This window comes from Bicyclus anynana, chromosome 20 (genome assembly GCF_947172395.1).
Source record: "Bicyclus anynana chromosome 20, ilBicAnyn1.1, whole genome shotgun sequence".
Taxonomy (NCBI): domain Eukaryota; kingdom Metazoa; phylum Arthropoda; class Insecta; order Lepidoptera; family Nymphalidae; genus Bicyclus; species Bicyclus anynana.
In genome coordinates this window covers 10,731,281-10,756,785 of record NC_069102.1, presented here as the reverse complement: position 1 = coordinate 10,756,785, position 25,505 = coordinate 10,731,281, and the positions used below count along the sequence as shown (strand labels likewise).

The 25,505-nt window shown below is 37.9% G+C and overlaps 2 protein-coding genes across 2 annotated transcripts in view; one reads left to right on the top strand and one right to left on the bottom strand.

Annotated features, from left to right (window-relative positions):
- LOC112058047 (dynein axonemal heavy chain 10) overlaps positions 1–21,972 on the top strand; it is an 88,332-nt gene extending 66,360 nt beyond the window's left edge. Inside the window, exons 62-91 of the mRNA XM_052887958.1 lie at positions 444–621; positions 1,038–1,168; positions 1,972–2,114; positions 4,613–4,705; positions 5,063–5,165; positions 6,629–6,826; positions 7,177–7,321; positions 7,408–7,625; positions 7,738–7,943; positions 8,036–8,554; positions 8,681–8,828; positions 8,914–9,049; positions 9,218–9,372; positions 9,486–9,704; positions 9,809–9,973; positions 10,200–10,308; positions 10,408–10,571; positions 12,037–12,132; positions 12,402–12,580; positions 13,145–13,304; positions 13,481–13,682; positions 14,050–14,192; positions 14,438–14,596; positions 15,349–15,520; positions 15,945–16,076; positions 17,938–18,097; positions 18,859–19,078; positions 20,288–20,467; positions 20,756–20,902; positions 21,601–21,972. Of these exons, the coding sequence (XP_052743918.1) occupies positions 444–621; positions 1,038–1,168; positions 1,972–2,114; positions 4,613–4,705; positions 5,063–5,165; positions 6,629–6,826; positions 7,177–7,321; positions 7,408–7,625; positions 7,738–7,943; positions 8,036–8,554; positions 8,681–8,828; positions 8,914–9,049; positions 9,218–9,372; positions 9,486–9,704; positions 9,809–9,973; positions 10,200–10,308; positions 10,408–10,571; positions 12,037–12,132; positions 12,402–12,580; positions 13,145–13,304; positions 13,481–13,682; positions 14,050–14,192; positions 14,438–14,596; positions 15,349–15,520; positions 15,945–16,076; positions 17,938–18,097; positions 18,859–19,078; positions 20,288–20,467; positions 20,756–20,902; positions 21,601–21,747 (5,127 nt within the window). The 3' untranslated portion in view covers positions 21,748–21,972. The remainder of the gene's footprint in view (positions 1–443; positions 622–1,037; positions 1,169–1,971; positions 2,115–4,612; positions 4,706–5,062; positions 5,166–6,628; positions 6,827–7,176; positions 7,322–7,407; positions 7,626–7,737; positions 7,944–8,035; positions 8,555–8,680; positions 8,829–8,913; positions 9,050–9,217; positions 9,373–9,485; positions 9,705–9,808; positions 9,974–10,199; positions 10,309–10,407; positions 10,572–12,036; positions 12,133–12,401; positions 12,581–13,144; positions 13,305–13,480; positions 13,683–14,049; positions 14,193–14,437; positions 14,597–15,348; positions 15,521–15,944; positions 16,077–17,937; positions 18,098–18,858; positions 19,079–20,287; positions 20,468–20,755; positions 20,903–21,600) is intronic.
- Positions 21,973–22,467: 495 nt separating this feature from the next.
- On the bottom strand, positions 22,468–24,636 carry LOC112058032 (ufm1-specific protease 2). The gene is made up of 4 exons (XM_024098701.2): positions 24,494–24,636; positions 24,237–24,407; positions 23,657–23,872; positions 22,468–22,664 (listed from the first exon to the last, which is right to left on the bottom strand). Exons 1-4 carry the CDS (start codon positions 24,614–24,616, stop codon positions 22,524–22,526), a joined length of 651 nt encoding a protein of 216 aa, XP_023954469.2. The 5' UTR covers positions 24,617–24,636; the 3' UTR covers positions 22,468–22,523.
- Positions 24,637–25,505: the final 869 nt, after the last annotated feature.

Below are 25,505 nucleotides of genomic sequence, written 5' to 3'. Positions count from 1 at the left end.
ATTTTATGCATAGTTTGTATTGTTTATAATCAGCTCTTCTGGTGTTTAACTTAAACTTACTCTGTTATCTATCTTAACATATAAATGCAAAAGCTCACTCATAACGAAATTTTGAAGAATACGAAGACGAAGACAACGAAAACACCCGCTAAGAACGGATTTGCAACAGGGCCGGATTAACAAAGTCGCAAGCGTCTGCTAGTTTTACATGACGATCTAAATTAACACAACGTATGATTCTCGCTTCTGTTGCGAGAGGTCCCGGACGAGCTCAAATTCAACTAGTCCAATTACTAATTAATTATTTGAAAAGAGGTCTAGTATTCTCGATTCTCGATCAAGGGTTATCCAATTTTGAGACTACAATGCAAATTGTGTGTAATGATATAATATGGTAAGCAGGCATAGTGTATTAAGGTGAGACACAACTCAACTATTTAAAGATACTAGACGAGTTCAACGAGCGCTGCGGCAAGATGTCGGTGGTACTCTTCGAAGACTGCCTCGAACACTTGACTCGCACGCAGCGCATCCTGCGCATGGACCGGGGCAACGCTATGATCATCGGCGTCGGCGGTTCGGGGAAGAAGTCCATCTGCCGCCTTGCTGCATTTGCTGCTGGTAGGTTTTCCATAGTCCTCCTCCTTAGAGATATCCTTGATTTCCCCAATTTGCTTTGCATGAAGGTATAAGAATGAGTTTTGAAGTTGGTGGTGTTACATGTGTTTAAGAGTTACATTGGGACGAAATAGAGAGCGGTGTTTCAACTCTGCCACTACTGGTCGACAGTTAGCCTCAATTGTTCAACGGTAAGAGCGGTCGGACTCATCACCGAGGGGTGGTGGTTAGATCCCCGCCCCCCGTTGGTCTATTGTTGTACCCACTCCTAATACAGTCTTTCCCGACCAGTTGCAGGTGCAAGGTCATATTTCAAAGATATATAAATATTCTTTAAAAAAAAAACATGCGTTGGTCTTTTCAGCGTTCCGTCATCTATTACTATAAAAAATGTCAATTTCGCTAAATTATCGTCGCAGGTTATGAGGTATTCGAAATAACAGTGACACGCAACTACAACGAAAACACATTCAAGGATGATATGAAGAAGCTGTACAATCAGCTCGGCGTCGAGGGAAAGCCGTCAGTTTTCTTGTTCACTGCTGCACAGGTAACTTTACATTATCTAGTTATCGTATAGAAATTCCTTGTAATATGTCTCTCAATAGTTTGTCCACTATCTCAATGATAAATTACTTTAGAAAGTTGGTTTTGCTTTAGTTGTGGTGGTATACGAAATATAATTTGGATTTTATGCTATGTTACTAATTTTCAGGTAAGTATTAATGGTAACCCGTAGATGCCATTAAAATCGCGTACAAATTTTTCATTCTTTGACATTTATTGAATTTTAATTTCGAAAAAAATTATGTTTTATAAGCATGTTTCCATAGGTCATCACTGGCAACACTGCCAGTGTTGCCAGTGATGACCTATGGTTCCGAGACTTGGTCGCTAACTATGGGCCTCTTAAGAAGGCTCAGAGTCACACAGCGGGCGATGGAACGAGCTATGTTAGGAGTATCTCTGCGTGACCGAATCAGAAATGAGGAGATCCGCAGAAGAACCAAAGTCACTGACATAGCTCAACGAGTTGCGAAGCTGAAGTGGCAATGGGCGGGGCACATAGTGCGAAGAGCCGATGGACGTTGGGGTCCCAAAGTGCTGGAATGGCGACCCCGCACTAGTAAGCGCAGTGTTGGCCGACCCCCCACCAGGTGGACTGACGACATCAAGCGAGTCGCAGGGATTCGCTGGATGCAGGTGGCTCAGTATCGTGATGTTTGGAAGTCCCTACAAAAGGCCTATGTCCTGCAGTGGACGTCCATCGGCTGATATGATGATGATGATGATGATGATGAAGCATGTTTCTGCAAAATTTCTTTGAATTATTTATTTATTGTATTCCTTTAGATCTTAGAGGAAGGGTTCCTGGAGTTCATCAACAACATACTGATGATAGGTATGATACCCGCGTTGTTCGGTGATGATGAGAAGGACGCCATCATTAATTCCATGAGAAACGAGAGCGCAGCCGCTGGATACGGGATTGGAAAGTAAGTAGATTTAAGGAGTGAAAAGTAACCCTAAATGTTTTGTATGAAGATAATAATACACTGACTGGCGTTCGTTTGAATTTGTTCATTTCATACTGTATCATATGTCGCGTATCTCGATTTTTAGCAGTTTTGTAAATGATTTTTTTCTGTGGGTTTGTAAAAGTAGTTTTCAACTTAAGATTTTGTTATAAGAAAATAAGAAAAACTTTGCCACGCAACACTAATGCCTTAACAATATTGTAGTGTCCAATGCATCAACCACCTGGGCAAGTCACGACCAAAATCCAATTAGTAGAAGCATCAAATACCACTCTGATAAGTTTGGGATAACCTCGATAGAGGTACCATAGTCATCCAGCTCAGCATTGTGCTGCATGACCCAAGCAAACGCACAGCGAACAATGATGCAGCGCCGATTTTCAGCTGTTACCTTGATCTAGACTAACAAATATTCTCAGTCTTCCCTTAGACGTTATAGTCGACGCATTCGAAATATAATATTTATGTCCCGTTTTTAATCCTCGCAAAGGAATCAAAACTAAAAAGTACTTTTAAAATTATAAAACAAGAAGTAATACCTTATGGCATATTCTTAGGTCAAGTTAGACTATATTATTAGGTTAACTTGTAAATTCTAAATCCATAAACTTGTAGTTACTTTTCAAAAAACTTAGTTGGAATTGGTAAAATTATCGTTTCGTCGTTGACTTTTTTTATATAATATGACCGATTTTTCCTCTTTCTTTACGGAACACTCTAGACTCGCACTTGTCCGGTTTTGTATTTCAATCGCAGTTTAGCTCCGAGCTATGGAAGTTATTATGAAAATTTTGTGCCAAACATGTTTTGAATGTAAAAAGTCTTTATTTGTGCTGCTCCATTAAAAATAAGCGCAGACTAGCAAACAAGTGCATTCAAAAATTCAGTAGGTACTTTTGAAACGGGTTGCTGAATTTCATTTACACAACATTGCATATTCTATGCAAGTTTTCGCCAAGCGTTAATTCATTTTTATACTCCTATTTACAATATTTTTGTGATGAATAATATAAAGAAAGCTGACCCAGCAAACGGTCTTTTGCCTTATTAACATTCACTATCGGCCTTTTTGAATAACCTACCCAAGATTACGGATAGATAGCTATCCTCGATTATCAGTAACAGTCAAACTATCTTTACATAGACAAACTATCTGTCAGTAGGTTTTTTAAAAAGCAGACAAGAACAGAAAGATAGATTTTCTTAACTTAGTACCTAGCCGTGATAGCCCAAAGAATATGTCCTCTGCCTCCGATTCCGGAGGATGTGGGTTCCAATCCGGTTCGGGACATGCACCTCCAACTTTAAATCACACGTCTCAAACTAAATATCACACGTCTCAAACGGTAAAGGAAAAACATCGTGAGGAAACCTGCAAACAAGAGACTTTTCTTAATTAATTAATTGCTATGTGAAGTCTGCCAATTCGCATTGGGCCAGCGCGGTGGACTATTGGCCTAACCCCTCTCATTCTGAGAGAAGACTCGAGCTCAGCAGTGAATCGAATATGGATTGACAATGAATGATGATGATGAACTTTAGTAAGCGAAATGGCGGATAGATGGGTTATTGAAAACGGCCGTTAGGGGAATGAAAAATAGATGTTAGTTGATTTTTAGACCTACTCGTACTCGCACAAAAATTTTCACAAACAACGCGATGCGAGAATTTTATATATTGAATCTAGGTTTTAGTGGAAAAATCATTGCATCCATATTATAAATGAACAATTTGTTAATTTATATCATATAATGATTTATTTATTTTGCTATCATCCGCGAAAATTCGGCGAACCCATGCGACAACGTCACCCAGGTCCGACAAAATACTCTCTACGTACGTTTCACCCCGAAACCGGAGCATCCTCAGGAGATGTTGACTCTACAATGTGCAATTGCAAAGTGTCGTTTTCGACCTTTGCTTCGTCTTTTATAGACCAAAAAGTAGGTGGGGCAAGAGGTGGGCGTTGCCAAGATACTTATAATATAAGCGATTTATCTCGCTTATATTATGAGTATCTTATATATTTTGTCGGACCTGGGTGACGTTGTCGCATGGGTTCGCCGAATTTTCGCGGATGATAGCAAAATAAATAAATCATTATATAATCATGATGAACTTCCGCAAAGTAACGCCTGCTTCTATCTAATATTTAATTTATATCAATATATGTATGGTATACCTAGTCTGGAACTAGGTACCTAGTTGTCGCCACCGAGTCTAAAACATTTGTCGCACTATAGTAATTATGTTTTTGAAGCGTTATGATTTGTAGAAAGATAATTGATGTATAAGTTGGCTACCAGTTATTAGCCAACTTATACATCAATCGTTATAATTAAATATCGTAGTGTTTGTAGTATATTAGTATATACTACAAACACTACAAGTATAAAATCTCAGATTATTTTAAAAATCATGAGATGTTTTTTATAATAAATTATTGTTAATTACAGGGATGCAGTGTGGCACTACTTTTGCACCAAATGTGCTGACAATCTGCACGTGGTGCTATCTATGTCACCCAGTGGCGACATATTGAGAAATAGGTTCGTTAAAGACACATTTAAGCCGGCCGCATACACTCGTTTTCCGTATTCGTTTTCCAAATGCGTAAATTCGATTTCGAATTCCGTGAGATTACCGCAGACTTTACGTTTTTATTCATTCGGAATGCATATTGTTGCAAGGGCTCGTATTTTTTACGAATACGCGGAATTGGTCTGTTCGGAAAAAAACGTATACACATGTGCGTCATGTAATGTATTTTATATTGATTTCATGCATTCGGTTTTCACAGATTCGAAAAACGAATACGGAAAACGAGTGTATGCGGCTGGCTTAATTAGTTCATATCGTAATGGGATTTTAAATGTCAATGAAATAAAAAACCCATTTTTTAACAGATGCCGCAGTTTTCCCGGTTTGGTCAATAATACGACGATTGACTGGCAGTTTCCGTGGCCGAAGCAAGCTTTACTTGCTGTAGCAAACGTATTTCTGGCAGACGTACGTTTTCTTATTGACTAATGACCATTTATTTTGAAGTACCTATTATAAGGGTCAATTTCGCCAAGCTCTGTTTATTGTTTAACAATATCTTGCAACGCTGTCAATGTTAGTAGGGTTTCACCAAGTCCAACAAGTTATCAAAGACAAGTTACAAACAAAGACTCTTGTCTTTGTTTGTAACTTGTCAATAGCCAATGAGCCAATATTGACTAACGGGGGATTAGTTATGTTAAAATAGATGCGTTATTTACATAACGGAGGATTTAGTAACATTCCTGGCATAGGACGCATTACGAATTAACATTCATATTAAATAAAACAAAACTATTGTTATTAAATGTCGGATTAACAACAAGTTGATGAAATTGGCCTTAATGCTTCCATTGCGGTTAAACTATAACTTGTTGATAAAAAATTGAGTATAAATAATGCTTGGCTACATTTTTAACAAAAGGTTTGCAGTCTAAGATATTGAAACGCTAACTTAGGTAGGAGTATGAAATTGGCTTTCCTTTCTTCCAAGAAATTCTCAGTATCAGCCCTGAGATGGTAAATTGTGTAATAAGAGAGCACGCTAAGCTGTCAGTACCTGTCGTTATAATCAGCAACTGATAGTGGTCCTTATAGAATAAGAATAGAGATGATGATTAGGTTGGAATATATTGAATTTAAGAGATATTAGGGTAAATAAGGTAACTAATATAGATGTAAAAAGCATAGATTGTCTGGATGTTTGCAAGATAAAATAACATCATATAACTTCTAAATCGACTAAAAATTCATACATTTCTAGCTTCCTTATATTAAACGTGACATTTTTTAATATTTGAACTATAAACATAAACGCACAAATAACACAGACATTTGTAATTTTGTTTCAACGCCCATACAAATCTAACGATCATTATGATCAACGACGTCATTAATTCTTGCTATTTTGTATAGGGCGTTTTTCAGGGATCTGTGGTAGTGCCGCGAATCTGACCCTTTAAATCCTTGTAGCTCCGAAAGTATTGATCGCAGATATCCTGTTACTTTTAGAAAATAGCTTTACTATTAGCATACTCCTTTTTTATAATATCCCCTATCCTACCATCCCTATAATCACTATTACTATTAGCATACTCCTTATTTATAATTCAATTTATAGATTCCGTCGTCTATAAAGAATGAGCCATGTAGTAGAGCCATCGAAATATGCTGATTATGATGAATAAAATATAATTCTATACTTTTCTATACTAATATTATAAAGCTGAAGAGTTCGGTTGTTTGTTTGCTTGAACGCGCTAATCTTAGGGACTACTGGTCCGATTTGATCCGATTGAAAACTTTTTTAGTGTTAGATAACCCATTTATTGAGATAGGCTAAAGGCTATATATTATCCCCGTATTCCTACGTGAACAGGAAGAACGCGGGTGAAACCGCGCGGCGTCAGCTAAGTATTGAATATCTACAGGTACAAAAAATACCTGACGAGTTCCGCTCCATCATAGTGGAACACGTGGTGCACGTGCACATGTCTGTGGCGCATTACTCGACCGAGTTCCTGCTGCGTTTGCGCCGCAACAACTACGTCACGCCAAAGCACTACATGGACTATCTTACCAACTATATTGCGTTGCTCAACGAAAAGGATGCGTTTATTGTAGCACAGGTAAGGTTAAAAGTCAATTTATAGCAACATTTTAAGAATAATATAATAAATTATTTCAATTCCATTTATACAAAAGGTTAACCTGCATGGATCACTGATATATTAACGCAGAGCAAAACCTGTGGTTCTTGTTAGAAGTAGACAGTACGTCTAACCTACTGTGCCTTCCTTGTGACCTTTCTCTTAGTGCTGTCTCAGGAATCAAATAACAATTTAAGGTAAGGTAAGATATTCTAACAGTACTACCAAAGCAAGTTTGTATGAAAAATCCTTCATCAATGCAGGAAAAGCTCACGGCTTTGCCCGCATTAGCAAGTCTCTAGTAATATAATATATCTCCAATGTTGTAGTGTGAGCGTTTGATTGGCGGGTTAGCAAAGATTGAAGAAGCCAATGTCCAATTGGAAGATCTAAATGCCAAGTTGGCTGTACAAAAAGTGATTGTTGCTGAACAAACGAAAGAATGCGAAATACTGCTTAAAGAAATTTCTACAGGTATTCAAAAATAACTAAAGATTAACAATAAACATTATTTAGGTACATAAGTAAAATTACTAACAACATATTTCGATATATTTCAGCTACGGAAGCAGCAGTTGCCAAGCAAACCGTTGCAGCAATAAAAAGTGTAGAAATAACAGAGCAAAGCAAAGTAATAGCAGTAGAAAAGGGAGAGGCGGAGGAAGCCTTGTCTGCAGCATTGCCAGCACTCGAAGCTGCTAGACTTGCTCTGGCTGATTTAGATAAGAATGATATTACAGAAATTAGATCTTTTGCTACACCACCTGAAGCTGTACAGGTAAACTAACAAAATAGTAATTGAGACCTTTAGTATAAAGAAAAACTTATTAAGTAAATATTTTTAATGCTAATGCTTTGAATATTGAATTTTTTTTAAAACTATATTTTAGGTGGTTTGTGAATGTGTTGTAATTATTCGAGGAATAAAAGACGTCAGTTGGAAAGGCGCTAAAGGAATGATGGCGGATCCGAATTTTTTGCGAAACTTGCAGGAAATGAATTGTGACCTTATAACACAGGCACAGGTGAAAGCAGTAAAAGCACACATGAAGAAAAGCAAGAAACTTGAAACCATGCAGCAAATTAGTAAAGCTGGGTAACCTATAGAAAAACAACTTTTGTTAATCCTTGAAAAAAAATGTCATATAATGAAATTTTATTTAATCATTTACTTTTTATTTTTTCTAGATACGGTCTTTTGAAATTTGTGACCGCTGTACTAGGCTATTGTGCAGTGTACAGAGAAGTAAAACCGAAAAAGGATAAAGTGGAGGCGCTAGAAAAAGAGTACACTGAAGCATGCAACTATTTAGAATCACTCAATAGAGAAATCAATCGCTTACAAAAAACTTTAGATGGACTCAATAATAGATATGACACTGCGATGTTAAGAAGACAGGAACTACAAGAAGAGACTGATATTATGATGAGGAGATTAGTAGCGGCAGACAAACTCATGTCTGGCTTGTCAAGTGAACAGAAACGATGGACAATTGATTTAGCCGCGTTATACGTCGAACAGTCTCGTCTTATTGGGAATTGTTTATTATCAGCTTCATTTCTGAGTTACACTGGTCCATTTTCGTTTTCATTTCGTCAAACGATGTTGTATGAAGATTGGATGGGAGATGTCCTTGAAAAGGGAATACCTCTTACTACACCGTATACAGTTGAAAAAAATTTGACTAATGAAGTTGAAATTAGTGGGTACGTCGTTAGTTTTAATTGTATTTATTTGATAACGAACTAATGGACTTACGTTATCGAAAGCAGACGCAGACAAAAGCAAGTAATATTATAAATTAATTTCAATATCATAACCGTTTGTTTCAGTTGGAACTCAGAAGGTTTACCACCCGATGAGCTCTCAGTGCAAAATGGAATTCTCACTGTAAGGGCATCTCGTTTTCCGCTTTGCATTGACCCTCAAACGCAAGCACTGAACTGGATCAAAAAGAAAGAAGCAAAGAACAATCTCAAGGTACCATAATTAAAAAAATATTTAATATCGGAGACCTTTCTTAAAGGGTTGAATATTAAACTTGTCTTTATAAAAATGTTTGTAGGTTTTATCATTCAACGATCCGCAATTTCTACGACATTTGGAAATGGCTATTAAATATGGAATGCCGGTTTTGTTTCAAGACGTTAATGAGTACATTGATCCAGTTGTGGATAACGTTTTGGAGAAAAATATTAAAGGTAAATATACAATTGAGACATCAAAGTGAGGATATCCGCAGATTAATCAAACTCACCGAGTCGCAAAGTCCATCGGCAGATAATGATGATGATGACTCATAACTAACATTGGTAAATTAGATGGTAGACGTAGGTGTTATAAATTTTTATACGTTGAACTTATTTCAGTTGAAAGCGGCCGAACATTTGTCATGTTGGGTAGTAATGAAGTAGACTACGATCCACATTTTCGAATGTACCTGACTACAAAACTCGCCAATCCACAATTCAATCCAGCAGCATACGCCAAGGCTGTTGTTATAAACTATACCGTCACCGTACAGGTAACAATTCATTGTACATGGTACCTCCATTGTTGATATTACCTTAATCAACACCTATAAAATGGTTTAGTCACATCAATATTACATTGAAACTGTTTTCATTCTATGTTTAGGGTTTGGAAGATCAGCTTCTCAGTGTTGTGGTGCGCGCGGAACGATCTGATCTAGAAGAACAGCGTGAGAGTCTCATCATCGAGACAAGTGCTAACAAGAGTCTTCTATCAGGATTAGAAGATTCCTTACTCAGAGAATTAGCTACATCTACGGGCAATATGCTGGATAATGTAGAACTAGTCAATACCTTGGAAAACACGAAATCAAAAGCAGCTGAAGTAAGACATGCAATACAATATACTGGCTACACAGTTGTCTTGTGCAATACAATAACTCTATTTAGAACTACGAGGGGGAAATTTAACCATTATATTCATTGCAGGTTATGGAAAAGCTCGAGCTAGCAGAAGCTACAACTAAAGACATAGAAATTCTTCGAGATGGTTACCGACCCGTTGCTAAACGCGGTTCAATTTTGTTCTTTGTTTTATCGGACATGGCAAGCGTGAATTCTATGTACCAGTATTCACTGTCTTCGTATCTAGACGTAAACAATTTATTACTCATTAATATTAATATTTATAAACGTGGAACCTCAATTTTCTTCAAACTAAAGTTGACCTAATTGCCTAACATAGACCTAACCACTACAGTTTAAACCTCTCTTTACTTTGAAGATATTTGAGATTTAAATCCTAATCCATGTTTATAAATAGTCCGCAAATATTACATATTTTATGATAAAGAACAGTATATAGTAATTTGATTTCCAGGTGTTCTCATTTTCATTGCGTAAAGCTATGCCAAATGTAATCCTGACGAAACGTTTGAGAAATATAATTGACATGCTCACCAAAAACGTCTACGATTACGGATGTACAGGTACCCATTAAATTGTCGAACGTTGATACCATAAACCCATTATTTTCAATGAAACTAATGGGTTTATAGTCATGGATCAAAATATCATAATTTTTTAAGGTATATTCGAGAGGCACAAATTGTTGTTCTCATTCCAAATGGACATAAAGCTCGAGCAAAGCGAAGGCAACGTGAGTCAAATGCAACTAGACTTCTTCATCAAGGGCAACATCTCGTTGGAGAAAGCTGCAAGGGTTTGTCCCGCCCCGTGGCTACCAGCACAGGTTTTGATAATTTATTTAAAATTTATAAAGATTTAGCAACAGTTCATCATTATCAACCCATATTATAGGTTAGGCCAATAGTCCACCACGCTGGCCCAATGCGGATTGGCAGACTTCACACTCGCAGAGAATTGTGAAAATTCTCTAGTATGCAGGTTTTCTCACGATGTTTCTCCTTCACCGTTTGAGACACGTGATATTTAATTTCTTAAATGCACACAACTGAAAAGTTGGAGGTGCATGGCCCGGACCGGATTCGAACCCACACCCTCCGAAATCGGAGGCAGAGGTCATATCCACTGGGCTATCACGGCTTCCACAAGTAACAGCAACAGTTTATTCAGCTTAATACCGCTATTACGCAGGCATTTTTGGAACTGATGTGATTCTTGAAGTTTTGAATCGCTACACGGACACGACGTTAAGCTCACTATCTTTTAGGTGAGCGCGTGACTGCAAGCATGCTTACTACAGTAAGCGATGATGCAGCCTATGGTGAAACGTTCTTGCCTAGATGATGCCTATTCACTTTTGACTTGAAGATACTCATGATCTTTCATTATCAAGCGTTGTGTAGACCACTTGTACAGAGGACAGACAAACGATTAACGTTGGAAGGGACGTTCTATGACGAAGCGAACCATCAATTTATATACTAAGGCGCTTGATCTACCATCTTACCACTACATCCAAAGCCAGAAAGACTTGCCGAAATAGATTGATTATTATATATGCGACGCCGACTTCACATGCTCTCACCATCGACGCTGGACAGACATCACGCTCGATCTTCACGTTGGCCAACATTGTGGCTTATGGTAATGGCCAATACGTTTGGTCAAATCCCGCTCCAACGTTGTTCCAAATATTGTGGTAAAACTATAGTGCGCCCACGTATGTTTGCGTTTCCAATATCGGATCTAATCAAGTGCCGCCACCTTGTCGTCTATCTCTATTTATCTCTAGGCGAGGAAAAGAGATCAGTAAAGCTGGCAGGCAATCGCGCGTAGTCTCAAAATGATGCCCAACGTATTGGCCATAATGTATCTGTGGCGCAATGGTATATAATGGTTTTACAAGACGAAGGTCCTGGGTTCGGCTGCTGCTGAGCCGATTGAGGTTTTCTTAATTGGTCCAGGTCTGGCTGGTGGGAGGCTTCGGCTGTGGCCAGTTACTACCCCACCGACAAAGACGTATCGCCAATCGATTTAGCGTTCCGATACGATGTGTGGATTTTCATCCTCCTTCTAACAAATTAGCTCGCTTCCATCTTAGATTGCATCATCAGATGAGATTCTCGTCAAGAGCTAACTTCTAAAGGAAAAAAACCATTCGCCACAATGTAGACGAACTCAGGCATGCCTGCCTGCCTAGGCATCAGAGAAACGCAATGCCTAATCACCAGTAACATAACGGTAAACGTTACAGTCATAAATACTTCTTCATCATTTTGAATATTCAACAGGGTTGGCAAGACATCGTAAAATTGTGCAACGACTTCCCAACCTCCTTCGCTGATTTAGCCGATAATATCGGTAGAAATCTGGATGCTTGGCAAGAGGTAAATAATGTACTCAATTTCAAATGTGCCTTTTTCTTATTTAGAAACAAATGCAGTTATAAGCGATGTATTCCTAATAATAACAATTATAGCAAACGACGGAAAAAAAAGTTATTAAATATACTAAGAGAAAAGGGAAATATTATTTCAATTATAAAATTAAAATAAGTGAAATACAATAATCATAAAAACGAATACAGAAAGCAAAATAATATTAAAATTGTTAGTTAAAGTTTGTTAGTGAAATTAATTTTATGACTCGTCTTTAGTGGTTTGATAGCGACACTCCGGAATCAGCTGAAATTCCGAACGGGTATCGTGAGAAAATAAAGCCTTTCGAAGTGCTGATGCTGCTTCGATGTTTCCGCGTGGATCGCATTTACCGAGCCTTGACAGACTATATCACAGTCACTATGGGAGAGGATTACATTACGCCGCCTGTGATCAGGTAAATTATCTTCAGTTATATGTGGGAAGATGGTACAGGACTGGATATGTTGATGTATGTTTCCTTTTTACGCAGTCCCTAAAAGATCCCCTATTCAAAAACCCAAAACTTAATTAAGCGCAAAATTTTATCAAAGTGGCTTCACCCTTATCCAAGATCAAAAAATAGACATGACCGAATACCAGCATAATCTCTTAAATATGCTTAAAGACCTTGGATTTACTAGAGCTGCACCAAGTACTATATTAGAACGGATATCCAAAGCTGCTCTAGTAGGATCTTATCAAATTTCGCTAGGCAGGGAGAACAACAGGAACAGAGAAGGAGAGTGTCAGCATGCTACAAAGATATTCCTTAACCTTAAACATATGGTCACAAGTCCCGGACTCTGTTCGGAGTTTTTCTCTCTGCTACACAATGGACCCTACATGGTGAATCCATGGAATGAATAGCACATAGTCTATTTTTAACCCAACTGATATCAGGGAACGTCATTTACACCAGAAAACTGTAGGGCACAGTAAGACATATTTAGTTGACTAACTTTATAATATTGATACACAGCCTTGAAATGATATACGAACAAACCACGCCATACACTCCCGTGGTATTCATTCTAAGTCCAGGGTCTGATCCCACCGCTGATCTTATGAAGCTGGCTGACAAATGTGGATTTGGTGGTGGCAAATTTAAATATCTGTCTCTTGGTCAAGGGCAAGAAGGGGTGAGTTTAACTTTTTGAAAGTCACGCATAGCAAAACCTTCAACCCTTTAGTTCATTATATGCACCCTAACCCAAACTTTTGCTTCTATGCTTCAACTTAATGCATCATATTGTAAAAATCACCTAAAAATTGCTGCATTATCATTAAAATAAATTTCCTTACTATGTATTTCTAGGCTGCACTCGCTTTGTTAGAAGGCGCAATCTCTCACGGACAATGGTTAATTTTGCAAAATTGTCACCTGTTAGTATCATTTTTGCGTGAACTGGAGAAACAACTTGAGCTGATGGAAAAGCCTCATCCAGAATATCGGCTTTGGCTGACGACAGATCCGACGCCTACTTTCCCTATTGGCATACTTCAGAGATCTCTCAAGGGTATGAAGATAATTGGTTTTTAGCAGCAGTTTTTTCTCTGATATAATAATCAAACAATATTTTTAATATCTAAACATTTCCTACTAGCCTTGCGTTTTCGTGTCTAAAACTAATGGGAAGAATTCTCAGGATCATAGAGGGATCTTGATTTTTTTTTAAATACTCAATAACATGGGATCTTTCCATATGTTAATCTGCCGTGCTCGAATTGATCCCAAAATACCCTTGTCAACTCCCATACTTCAGCTAGACTACTTTATTGTAATCGATTTTTATCACCAATTTTGTAATTAAATCCACTTCATCAACAACTGCGTGATATAAGTTTATTACATTATGATAATTTATTAATATATTTTTATTCTAGTGGTAACAGAACCGCCGAACGGCTTGAAACTCAACCTACGGAACACATATTTCAAAATGCGAGCCCATGCCCTCGACGAGTGCATTCATCCACAATTTAAAAAGCTAGTTTACGTGCTAGCATTTTTCCACGCTGTAGTACAGGTAAATGAAATATTTTTCTTTATCTGAAATAAGGAAAAATTCGATTAAATTGCACAAACAATCTAAATATATTTGAAATGAAAAACACTATAGTATACTAAAACTCCGTAGCACAATTTGAAGTGGCTTCATTATCCAATAGAAATAAACGAGTCACAGCAAACTTCTAAAGATCAAAATATTCTTCATTCAATCAACAACATAACTCTACGGATGTACGAAATTGGACATTTTGTTTTCCTCAGGAAAGACGCAAATATGACAAGATCGGCTGGAATATATCCTACGACTTCAGCGAGTCTGATTTTGTCGTATGCATGCAAATCCTACAATGCTACCTCGATAGGTGCTACTCAGCAAAGGGTCCTGTGCCTTGGTCTACACTCAAATACTTGTTTGGCGAAGTAAGTAAAGCCCATAATTCACGCTAGGCATGCGGGTTGGTCATTTGCAGGTTGGATTTTTCCGCACCGGTGTCGCTGCTGCCCGACACAGGCCATTTACAAAATCCAACCATCTAGTCGATCGCCAGATCCTCGTCAGTCAGTCTACAGAGTCCACCACGAGCAGGTGAGGTTGGCAGTCTGATCATGCAAGAGGCCTATCCACCTATTCCATGTAAGACCCCTATGTCCAGCAGTGGACTCCATCAGCTGTTAATGATGATGATGATGAAGTAAGAAAACTATAATTAGGATCTTTCTCTGTTCTATCTGTACCGTTTATAATAGTGCACCACCGTGTACGATTTCTGGTCATTTAAACGGCATTGAATAAATAACGATACTAAGGAGTAAACCAGTGAAACTATGAACCCGTCATTATGGAAGTAAAGCAAGGCCCACAGAGGCAAACAGGGCAGATATGGGCTCTCATATTACAGCGAGTCATTCGAATCGCAGTACTTTCATTGATCGAAATGATGACGCTGTTTTATTATGGAGAAATAACGCGTGATTGCAAGTGAAGATACCTACGGTGGAATGCCTAGAACGTGATTATTATACATCTTGAATTAAAAATTGAATTTAAAATACCTACTAGAATGATAATGCTTTTCATCCATATATGTATGCAATACGAATCACAATTTTCTGCAATTACCAATGTAGATAGAAGAACTAGAATCAAATGTAACTTGATTAAAAATTGACAGGTCATGTACGGCGGACGGGTTATAGACGATTTCGACAGGCGTGTTGTGAAGACCTACATGGACGAATACTTGGGCGAGTTCCTGTTTGACAAATTCCAGCCGTTCCACTTCTACAAAGACTCCACGTTCGATTACGTCATACCACCCGACGGTGAACGTGAAGAATATATTGGTAACTCCACCATGTAACACTTGACCATATTATTTTTTTTATAAGTTTGGGATAAGTTTTGCCCAAAATATACAACAAATTCCTACTACCATCTTCGCAGGCCCATACACATTATTTAATACTGCATACACAGTAGGTAAGTACCGCAGGCGTTTGATGTCTATACTAATACTATATTGAGCAAAGATTTATATTCTTGTGTCTAACAAATAAACTCAAACTACTGGACCGATTTGAAATTTTATTTTACTAATAAAAAGCTACAATATCAGGAGTAATATAATAAGTTAGCCCGAATCACGACGGGAATAGGAACCACGCGGGAATTAAACCGCAAGATTTCTATAAAATACGCCTATGACTACTTCAATATCACAGCTTAGCACTGTAATTTTACAGTTTCTACTTTTTTCTTTTATTTAAGAGTTCATCGATATATTACCATTGGCTAATACACCCGAGGTGTTTGGATTGCACCCAAATGCCGAGATCGGATACTTCAGTCAGGCCGTGCGAGAAATGTGGGGGCATCTCATTGAACTACAACCTCAAACGAGTAAGTATAAGATCTTGGTTTGGCCCGGTTTGGTACCACTTATAAGCTGATTCAAAGCCCTGCAAAAAGCGTTGCGTTATTTGATTCTCATTCGTTTTTTTTGGTTTCTATGTTTTTATTTATTTATTAAGGAACACAGGGCTAGTAGCCATGTGGCACGTCGATTCTCTTTCTATGTAAATGATCTTCGTTATCGAAAGGTTACATGGTTAAGTTATCGATCGGATCTGTCATTCCTATACATTTTTTTTAGTTTTCGAAGCGTTAGCGTTTGTAGAGAGAGGATCGACGTGCTACATGGCTACAGGCTTTAGACAGGATATTTCCTTTATCCCGCCATAGAGTGGACTTCTGGACTTAAAAACTATTGAGTAGTGAAGTTATTGAGGCTTTAAATTGACAATGCAGACCCGCTGGACTTTTATCGTAGAAAATACCCCTCTAGAAAATACAATAGGCTGGGAGGTTTTAATTCTCATTTCGTGTCATTTGAATTGATGAAATCTTTCATTTTTAGTACAATGACCTAAATCGAGATATTCGTTTTTTTCCACTTTTCAGATTGGAATTTCTATTTTTCAGCCTTTGTGAAATTTTTGACTAGATTCAATTTTTACGTTTTGTTACAATCCAACGAAATTATAGATGTAGTAAAAATGTCGGTTAATTGTACAGTTGAAAAGCTCCTAACTAATTGGGAGTACAAGAGTTTCGTTAAACAAATTGGTATCGGGCTTGTGACTGCGTTCCTCTCATTATTTTCATGTCATTTCTTTATTTTCTATACATTATAACGATGTTCATTATTCTGCCTTTATTTTTCATGCTAGCAAGTGTATTTGGTGAGTTTTTGTAATTTTGGATTTATTTGTATGGATTTTTTTTTTTTAATACTAGCACTACAAGAGGTTTAGCAGTTATCTTTAACTTTACTTTACTTTTTTTTTACTTTTACTTTTACTTTTACTTTTTTTGGTAGTTTATAATATTGTATTCACATTTTCTAAAGATATTATTTTTTTTAATGCAACCAGTGGAAAGTGATGGTAAGTTATATTGTTGTTAGGTATGAAAAAAATCTGTAACATTCAAAAGAATTGTCAGATACATTGTATATGAGAAATATATGCAAACAGTAGATATCTTTTTTTATATATTAATATTCCACCTACCTATTTTCGTTACAGAAAAACGAAATTGTTAACCAAAAAAAATTAAAATTTTGTAGTACTTACTCTGTTAAGGCGGATTTACATTTGTCTGACGTGACGTGACGTGACGTGACACTGTTCTGATGCGTCACGACGAGTCGTGTCGTGACGCATCAGAACAGAATCGGTATCATACATTTTGTATGGCAACGGTTACACTTCTGAGTTGTGACATGTCGTGATGATTTCCGATGTGTCGCATACAAAATGTATGATACCGATTCTGTTCTGATGCGTCACGACACGACTCGTCAGACAATTATAAATCCGGCTTAACGATGATCACTGTCAGATGTTAGTAGTAACGATCGAGGAATGTCTAATTACTAATTTCCTAATTCCGGGTGGCTGCTGCTTGGAAGTAAATCTTATTATTTCAAACCCTGGCCTAGGATTCAAATCTATGACCCATTGTCGAGGGGGTGGGGGGTCCAAATGAAGGCTGAAAGTTTCTCAGCTAAGAAAAATGCTTGCTTAAAATAAATATGACAGTTACTTAACTTATGTCACAGTAAAGAAAAGATGTTTCCAACTTTTGGGCTTAACCAGGGATCACACGTAAGAACTCCTGGGTCCCGTATCGTTGATACGGCTGATACGGCCCCTGCAGAAAGGTCAACTACCAGCACTTGATGGTTAACTCTCATCAGGCGAAGGCGGTGGTGCGATGAGTCGCGAGGACTTCATAGACATGATCGCAGTGGACATCATGTCGAAGCTGCCACCGCTGTACGAAGTGTGGCGTGTGCGGAAACAGTTCGAGATGAGCATTACTCCTAGCGTGGTTGTACTGCTGCAAGAACTTGAGAGGTAACCTTTTATGTATAGTAATAATTAGCTGAGTAATGCTGTTTCAGTTGCGTACAATCATCGTGTAGATATAGCTTAATGTTTCTAACCCTTTCTCAATTAGTGGGCTATCCAACATTGAAATTAGTTTTTTAAATTAAAACTTCTTTATGCACGTCTTGGGGGTAAGTTCGTGAATGCGTCACGAAAAGTGTAATCGGACGAGGCGAACGGACGTTCAAAAAGTTAAAGAAGTTTTACTTTAGTCGTGTGGTCTGAATTGCGTTTTTAATGTGGATTGCGTCTATGTGACCATGATTACGCAGTATTGCGCATGCTAGCGCTGTTGCGCAGAGTGTGGGCCAGTTCCAATAGGGGACGTTTGCTGACAGGCTCGATTGTCAGTATCTGAATCACTGCTCTATGATTCATGGACTGATAAGTCGACTATCGTCATCATCATCTTCTGAGCCGCCGGCATTCAGTGAATCTCGACTTGCTTGATGTCGTCAGTCCACTGCGCTTCTTAGTGCAGGGTCGCCATTCCAGCACCTTGGGACTCCAACGTCCATCCAGCTCGTCAAACTACGTGCCCAGGCCATTGCCTGCTTCGGGACTTGTTGAAGTATGTCAGTAATTTTAGTTCTTCTGCGGATCTCCAAACATATAAGTCACAGTCTTGTCACAGATTTAAGTAGGCATAATTATCTTAATAACATCTAAGTTTAGCATAGAAAAGTTTTACTTCAGTAAAGGACCATTACTTTGTTTCATACCATCAGATTCAACCGCCTCGTAAGCAAGCTACGAGTGACGCTCTCCCAACTACGCAAGGCGTTGGCCGGTGAGATCGGCATGGACGCGGTATTGGACAACGTCGCCTACAGCCTGTTCAACGGACAGCTGCCAAATGTGTGGCGCAGTCTAGCGCCCGCCACGTGCAAGGGGCTAGGAGGATGGATCGATCATTTCATGGCGAGGACAAAGCAATATACAGACTGGGTACATTTTTCATCTTCCATATATTTAAAAGCGATTGGCTGACGAGACTGGCATGGAGGCTGCGTTGGACAACGTCGCCTACAGCCTTTTCAACGGACCTTATTCATAAATGATATCGAATATTGTTAAATAAGTAAAAACTTATAAATAAGGTACCTATACATATGACGAGAAAATCGACTGCCGAGCTGAAGAGCTCATCACGGAACTTCGACCAATCGGATTATTCCGATCAATAAACCCAAAGGACTGGCAAAAGCGATTCATTTTGAACATTTTATAGATTTATATACTAACCTTATATAAATAGAAGGAAAAGTATTACGGATTTCAGAATAATTGGATTCGACTGAAACCGTCAAAAAGCTTATAAATATCCTTATTTAACTTGGTGAATTCTATTTTTCGTCAGCGCTACCTTTGACCTTATTACATCTTTTTTTTTGGTCGAGCAAACAGTTTTAATATTTTTGATTTTGCCTCGTCAGCTAAATAATTTTTATGAGCTTATATTAAACTTTCCTTGTTCGCCCTGGCGTTCTTTTAGAATGTAGGTATAGGTATCTACTTGCGTATCTTTGGAGACAATACGTTATACAACAATCATATTTGGCACCATGACGTTAATCTGATAAGTTGGAAAGTAGTCTAAGAAAATCCTCAACTAACCAAGATAACTTCAAAAGCAATTTGCTACCATATTAAACCTAACCTACGAGTGAAATTTATATACCTACTATAGCTCGATAGCTCGAATTAGAGATAAAAAGTTAAGAAAGAAAGCTTTATCTAATTCAGAATACGATTAATTGATCTTAATATCAAAGAACTGTACCACTACAGTGTACTTGAATAAAATAATGAGAATATAGATTGCTGGCACACATTCATATAAAAAATTGACAATTAGTAGGTAAAAGTAGGTTAAGGTTGCAAGTCTAGGCAATTTTTTCTTAAGGGATAAGTTAAGACACCTTAATTACCATGCTTTATTGATAATATTTTGCGTGTGGTGGTCCTTACGTATGTCATTTGTTTTTTTTTTTAACTTGATCACTATTCCCTTTTACACTCCAGAAAATCATGGATCGATTAGAAGTAGGTACAACAATGATTTCGAGGAAGCAGACCTAACCCCATAGCTCTCTGGCCCCTTAGCCGTAGAGATATTGGAGCTCCAAATACAATCAGAAACCTTCTCCTTTATAGGCAACGATTGAGGAGCCGGTGGTGATTTGGCTATCAGGCCTCCATATACCGGAGTCGTACCTCATCGCGCATATTCAGATGGCCTGCCGTCTCTACACGTGGCCACTGGATCGCTCTACGCAGTTCACGCGCGTCACCAAGTTTACAACGCCGGATGATATCGAAGAGAGACCTGTTACAGTGAGTTTTTTCTTCTATTGTATATTTGCTGCAGGGTTGTTAATAGTGCCACAGCGACTGGCAATTTGGGGGATCATAGAAGCAAGCCAGAGTCGATCACGAGGGCTATAAGTTTAGTAATTATTGGAAGTAAATCCCAACAGGACCTGTCTTTCTAAACTTATATACTTTTCTATTTGCAAGAACAATTTGTCAGAATTATTTATTTTTAAAAAAGAAATGAAAATACATTGCTTACCCTCTTTTTGAGAAACTCATGAAATATTTGGTAAAATTTTACATTTTAAGGGCTGTTATGTCCGCGGATTATATTTGGAAGGGGCCCGCTGGGATGTGGACGATGGCTGCCTCAGAAAATCGCATCCTAAAGTGCTTATAACGGAGTTGCCTATTATGTACATCATACCCATTGAAGCCCACAAGCTCAAATTACAGGTAGGAATTTCATTTTTTATATTATTATTATTTAATAACTAGCGGACTCCCGCAACTTCAGGTGAACGGACGTCCACTGCAGGACATAGGGCTTTTGTAGGGACTTCCAAACATGGCAACCTGAGCCGCCTGCATCCAGCGAATCCCTGCGACTCGCTTGATGTCGTCAGTTCACCTGGTGGGGGGTCGACCAACAGTGCGCTTACTAGTGCGGGGTTGCCATTCCAGCACTTTGGGACCCCAACGTCCATCGGCTCTTCGAACTATGTGCCCCGCCCATTGCCACTTCAGCTTCGCAACTCGTTGAGCTATGTCAGTGACTTTGGTTCTGCGGTTCGCCTCATTTTTGATTAGATCACGCAGAGATACTTCGAGCATTGCTAGTAGCTTGTTCCATTGCCCCCTGTATGACTCTGATGAGGCCCCAATGGTAATCATTAGCGAAGACTGAAACTCATAGCCAACCAACCCGTTCATGTGGTTTTTTAGTCTGAATGTGTTTTTGACTGAGTACGTTAAATGGATTTTTAAAAGGTAACCCGATAGGAATCGGGTTGATAGGAACCATCGCCCCTGGTACGTATGTAGGTAGGCACATAATTCAAAATTAATTACCTTAATACTAGCTATTGATTTTTTATTGTTACGAACTAGCAACATTTTAATAAATAAACAAATTGGTCCGTTTTCTTTTTCAGAACACCTTGCGTACGCCAGTGTACACGACATCGACACGTAGGAACGCCATGGGTGTCGGTTTGGTGTTCGAATCAGATCTGTGGACCGCAGAACACTGCAGCCACTGGGTCTTGCAAGGAGTCTGTCTTGTTATGAATACAGACTAGACCAGTATTTGATTAACGGAAGTGAATTTAGCTAACCTAGAAGCTAGGGTTGCTTCTATTTTTTTTTTTCTTTTTAAAAATGTTAGTTTTAAGTTTCTTAATACAATAAATAATTGACTGAATAGGTTACTTGAATGTTATTATTTTTCAAGCACCAAAGAATGACCTCCAAATCCTTTCTGTAATGATATGACCCTACTAAGCTGCTCTAATGCAAGCTAAATGCAAGTTCTAAGTGACAGCACATCACAATATATTCAGAATCTGTGGCGCACAAAACTATCGTAATAAACAACAAAGCATCCGCTTGCACTCAGGACAAATTCAAACTTGTAGAGTATTTCTTTCATGAGCCGCGGATAGGCCATCACTTAGACCACAGCCTTATGATAATGTTCTTCTTCTTCTTCGTGATGTAGCGGCTCTGCAGGTTTACACGAGGTCACATTAGATAATGTTACATTCTCTTATGTTATTCTTGACAGAAAACCTCAATATTCATAGGTATGATGTTGTGTAGAAACCGAAAGGGATGTGGATTTTCATCCTACTCCTAACAAGTTAGCCACTTCCATCTTAGATTGCATCGTCATTTACCATCAGGTGCAATTGTATTCAAGGGCAAACTAGTAGAAAATAATAAAAAATATTACCCAGGACTTGAACCCAGTTATTTATCCAAAGCCAGGTTAATGATATCAATGAAAATTAATTCTCAAATACTTTTTGAAACATAAATTTATTTTCACTTATCTTTAGCTACCATGTTGACAATGTTAGCTACATTTTGGTTTTACTTGAGGTAAACACAAGTTGTAGAACGATGAGCTCAGAAAGTCCTTCAATGGCTGCCATTTGACCCAACCTTTGCGACACAGAAACTGCTTGGATACTTCCTTACCAACATAGTGTGGATCCTGCAATCACAATAAACATGTACAAATCTCATAGCAAGCAAGCTTTATTAATAGTTTTTTTTAAATTTATATTTATTATCAAGAAATTAAATATGTCTCAAATGGTGAAAGAAAAACATAGTGAAAAAACTTGTATACTAGAGAATTTTCTAAATTCTCTATTGTATGTGAAGTTTGCCAATCTGCATTGGGCCAGAGTGGTGGACTGTTAGCCTAACCCCTCTCATTCCGAGATGAGAATTGTTCTCATCAGTGAGCTGAGTATAGGTAATACTGATGATGATGATTTACCTGGTATAATAAAGAACATTGGGTTTAGGTTTTGCATACATACAAAGTTGCAGGCCTCCGGTATTAGCCAGATAAAAGCTAAATTATCTTTTCAATTTAAAATGTCAAGCCAAGGAAGAGTGTACACCAAACTTCTACTCTGCTCTGATGTTGCACTCTGAACTGCACAAATATTATAAGCCTATTGAGATGTTTTTGTACTAAGCCCAGCTGTAAGCTTAGTGTTCAGAGCAGACACTAACTGTGATAATACAATACATTATTTTTACATTATTATAGTACTAAAAGTGATCATCAAAACATCTATACTAATATTATAAAGCTGAAGAGTTTGTTTGAACGCGCTAATCTCGGAAACTACTGGTCCGATTTCAAAAATTCTTGCAGTGTTAGTTAGCCCATTTATTGAGGAACGCTATAGGCTATATATTATCCCCGTATTCCTACGGGAATGAAAACCACGCGGGCAAAACCGCGCGGCGTCAGCTAGTACTAAATAAAATTCTCATATGTTTGATGTAGTCTTCAGAAATGACTGCACCAATTTAAAAAAAAATGTCTGCATAACAGGTAAGTCTGAGAATCACCCAACATTGATTTTTCAAAAGGGGTGTGGTAGGGATAAGAAAGAAGTGCACATAAGTCAAAGCAAAACTTGGCTGGGTCTGCTTGTATAATAATATGATCAATAAGTATCTCACCACAATTAATAGCTTAGAGTTAATTCCATCAACATGAACTCCCATCACACCTTTAGATGAGCAGTCAACATCGCCTCCCATCATTATAGGACTGCCGAAATTCTCAAAATGATTGCACAAGCTTTCTAATATGTTCTCCAAAGAATCTCCCTTGTTCACATGATGATGAATGATTTTACTAGGAATGTCATATAGCTTGTCCAGAACGAGGCAGACCTAGAAATAAAGAAATTAGTGGAATAGATTAATATTATACAGAGAAAGAGGTACTGACATAAACAATGCTTTTCAATTAAATATCTATCTGGACGGCAAAAGTGTTTAACACTGAGGTTCTTACCAGAATTCAGAAGAAGCTTGTTAAAACACTCAGGCAGCAGAAGATCTCGTACCTCAGACATATTTTGCGACACAATAGATACTGTTTGCTTCAAACCATTAAGATGGGCAAGGTGGCAGGCTAAAGAGGAGTCGGAAGAAGGAAGAAGTTCTAGCTACAAAACATAAGGGAGAGGCCTGGCATAACTTTTGCCTACACAAATGGACAAGGAGGTATTGTTTGATTGAAATATCTACCTACCTCGAAACTGCCAATCCATTGCTTAGAGCCTAAAAAGGATTCAGGCTTGTCCTCCAATTCGACCAAGATTTTCTGTATATCTCTAATACTGGGCACATTTTGTGTATCGTTATAATTATGCTTCACCCAGGAACAAATCGTTTGTAAAGTTCTGTACCCACAACCCCATCCCTGAAACCAAATAAAACAAAAATGAAATTAGATTTTTATAACCTCCAAATAAGCAGATATTATTGTAAGAACCAATAGATACATACTCTATCGTCAAATCCATCACACAAATAATGATAATACTCGTAAGTCCCTCGAACTAAATAACAATTTTTTGGGAATGTTTTGTTTATTTCTGTATGCACGTCTGTCACAAGTTGCAATGACATTTTTTTGAGTTTTATTTTGGTTGACACTTGACATTGACAATTGACATTTGACAATGACATTTCATACGGCGCAAAGTGCTATTTATTATTGGTGCTAGGAGATTATCATAGATGGCGCTAAAATAATATTATGTAATTCACTCTATTTTATATAGATGGCGATAGTGATAGAAATGCCGATTACCTCGTTGCACCAGTGGTTAGCCTTTGTGGTTCGGTCCACGAGTTCCTGGGTTCTAATCCTGGGTCGGGCTATGAGATGATACTAAGTTTTCGGTCTCTTATGATACTTATTTATTAAGTATCATATTAGGTAATAGTGAGCTTTGTGGTGAATTAAGTACTTAATTTTGACATTTGGCAGCTACATAAGTGAGTATTATTTAGGCTACCCTAGGTAATTCACCAACTTATAGTAGGTACATATTTTAAACTTGAGTGAAATTATTGCACCTATATGTAGTTATAAAACATTACCCTCCTTCTGACGCAGTCGGGTAAAAACATAACTATTATCTATACTGATCTACTAATATGTAAGTTTAATATACTTATATTATATAGAGGTAAGTTTGTGGTGTTGTAGGGGTAATCTGGATCTACCCAATCGATTTTAAATACTCATACCTATAGAAAGCTACGATAAGTATTTGTGAATGTCATAGACTATATCGTCCTGCTAGTAATTACTCTAAAGAGGACAGATTTGATTGATTGTTTATTTGTTTGTATTGAATAGGCTTCGAAACTAAACTTGTACCATCGCCTGCTGTGTGACTCTGAGCCTTCTAATGTTGTATAGTTTTGTTTACCAATGTCATATTGGTAGGTATATAATTATGTATCTATACCACCGAGAGGCCGTTCATCAGCAGGATGAGATAACATA

Coding starts and splice junctions, on each gene's coding strand:
- LOC112058032 (XM_024098701.2), bottom strand. CDS start 24,616: ATGTCATTGCAACTTGTGACAGACGTGCATACAGAAATAAACAAAACA. Junction 24,408..24,493: donor GTGATGGATTTGACGATAGA/GTATGTATCTAT, acceptor ATTTGGTTTCAG/GGATGGGGTTGTGGGTACAG. Junction 23,873..24,236: donor AATGGATTGGCAGTTTCGAG/GTAGGTAGATAT, acceptor CTTTATTTCTAG/GTCTGCCTCGTTCTGGACAA.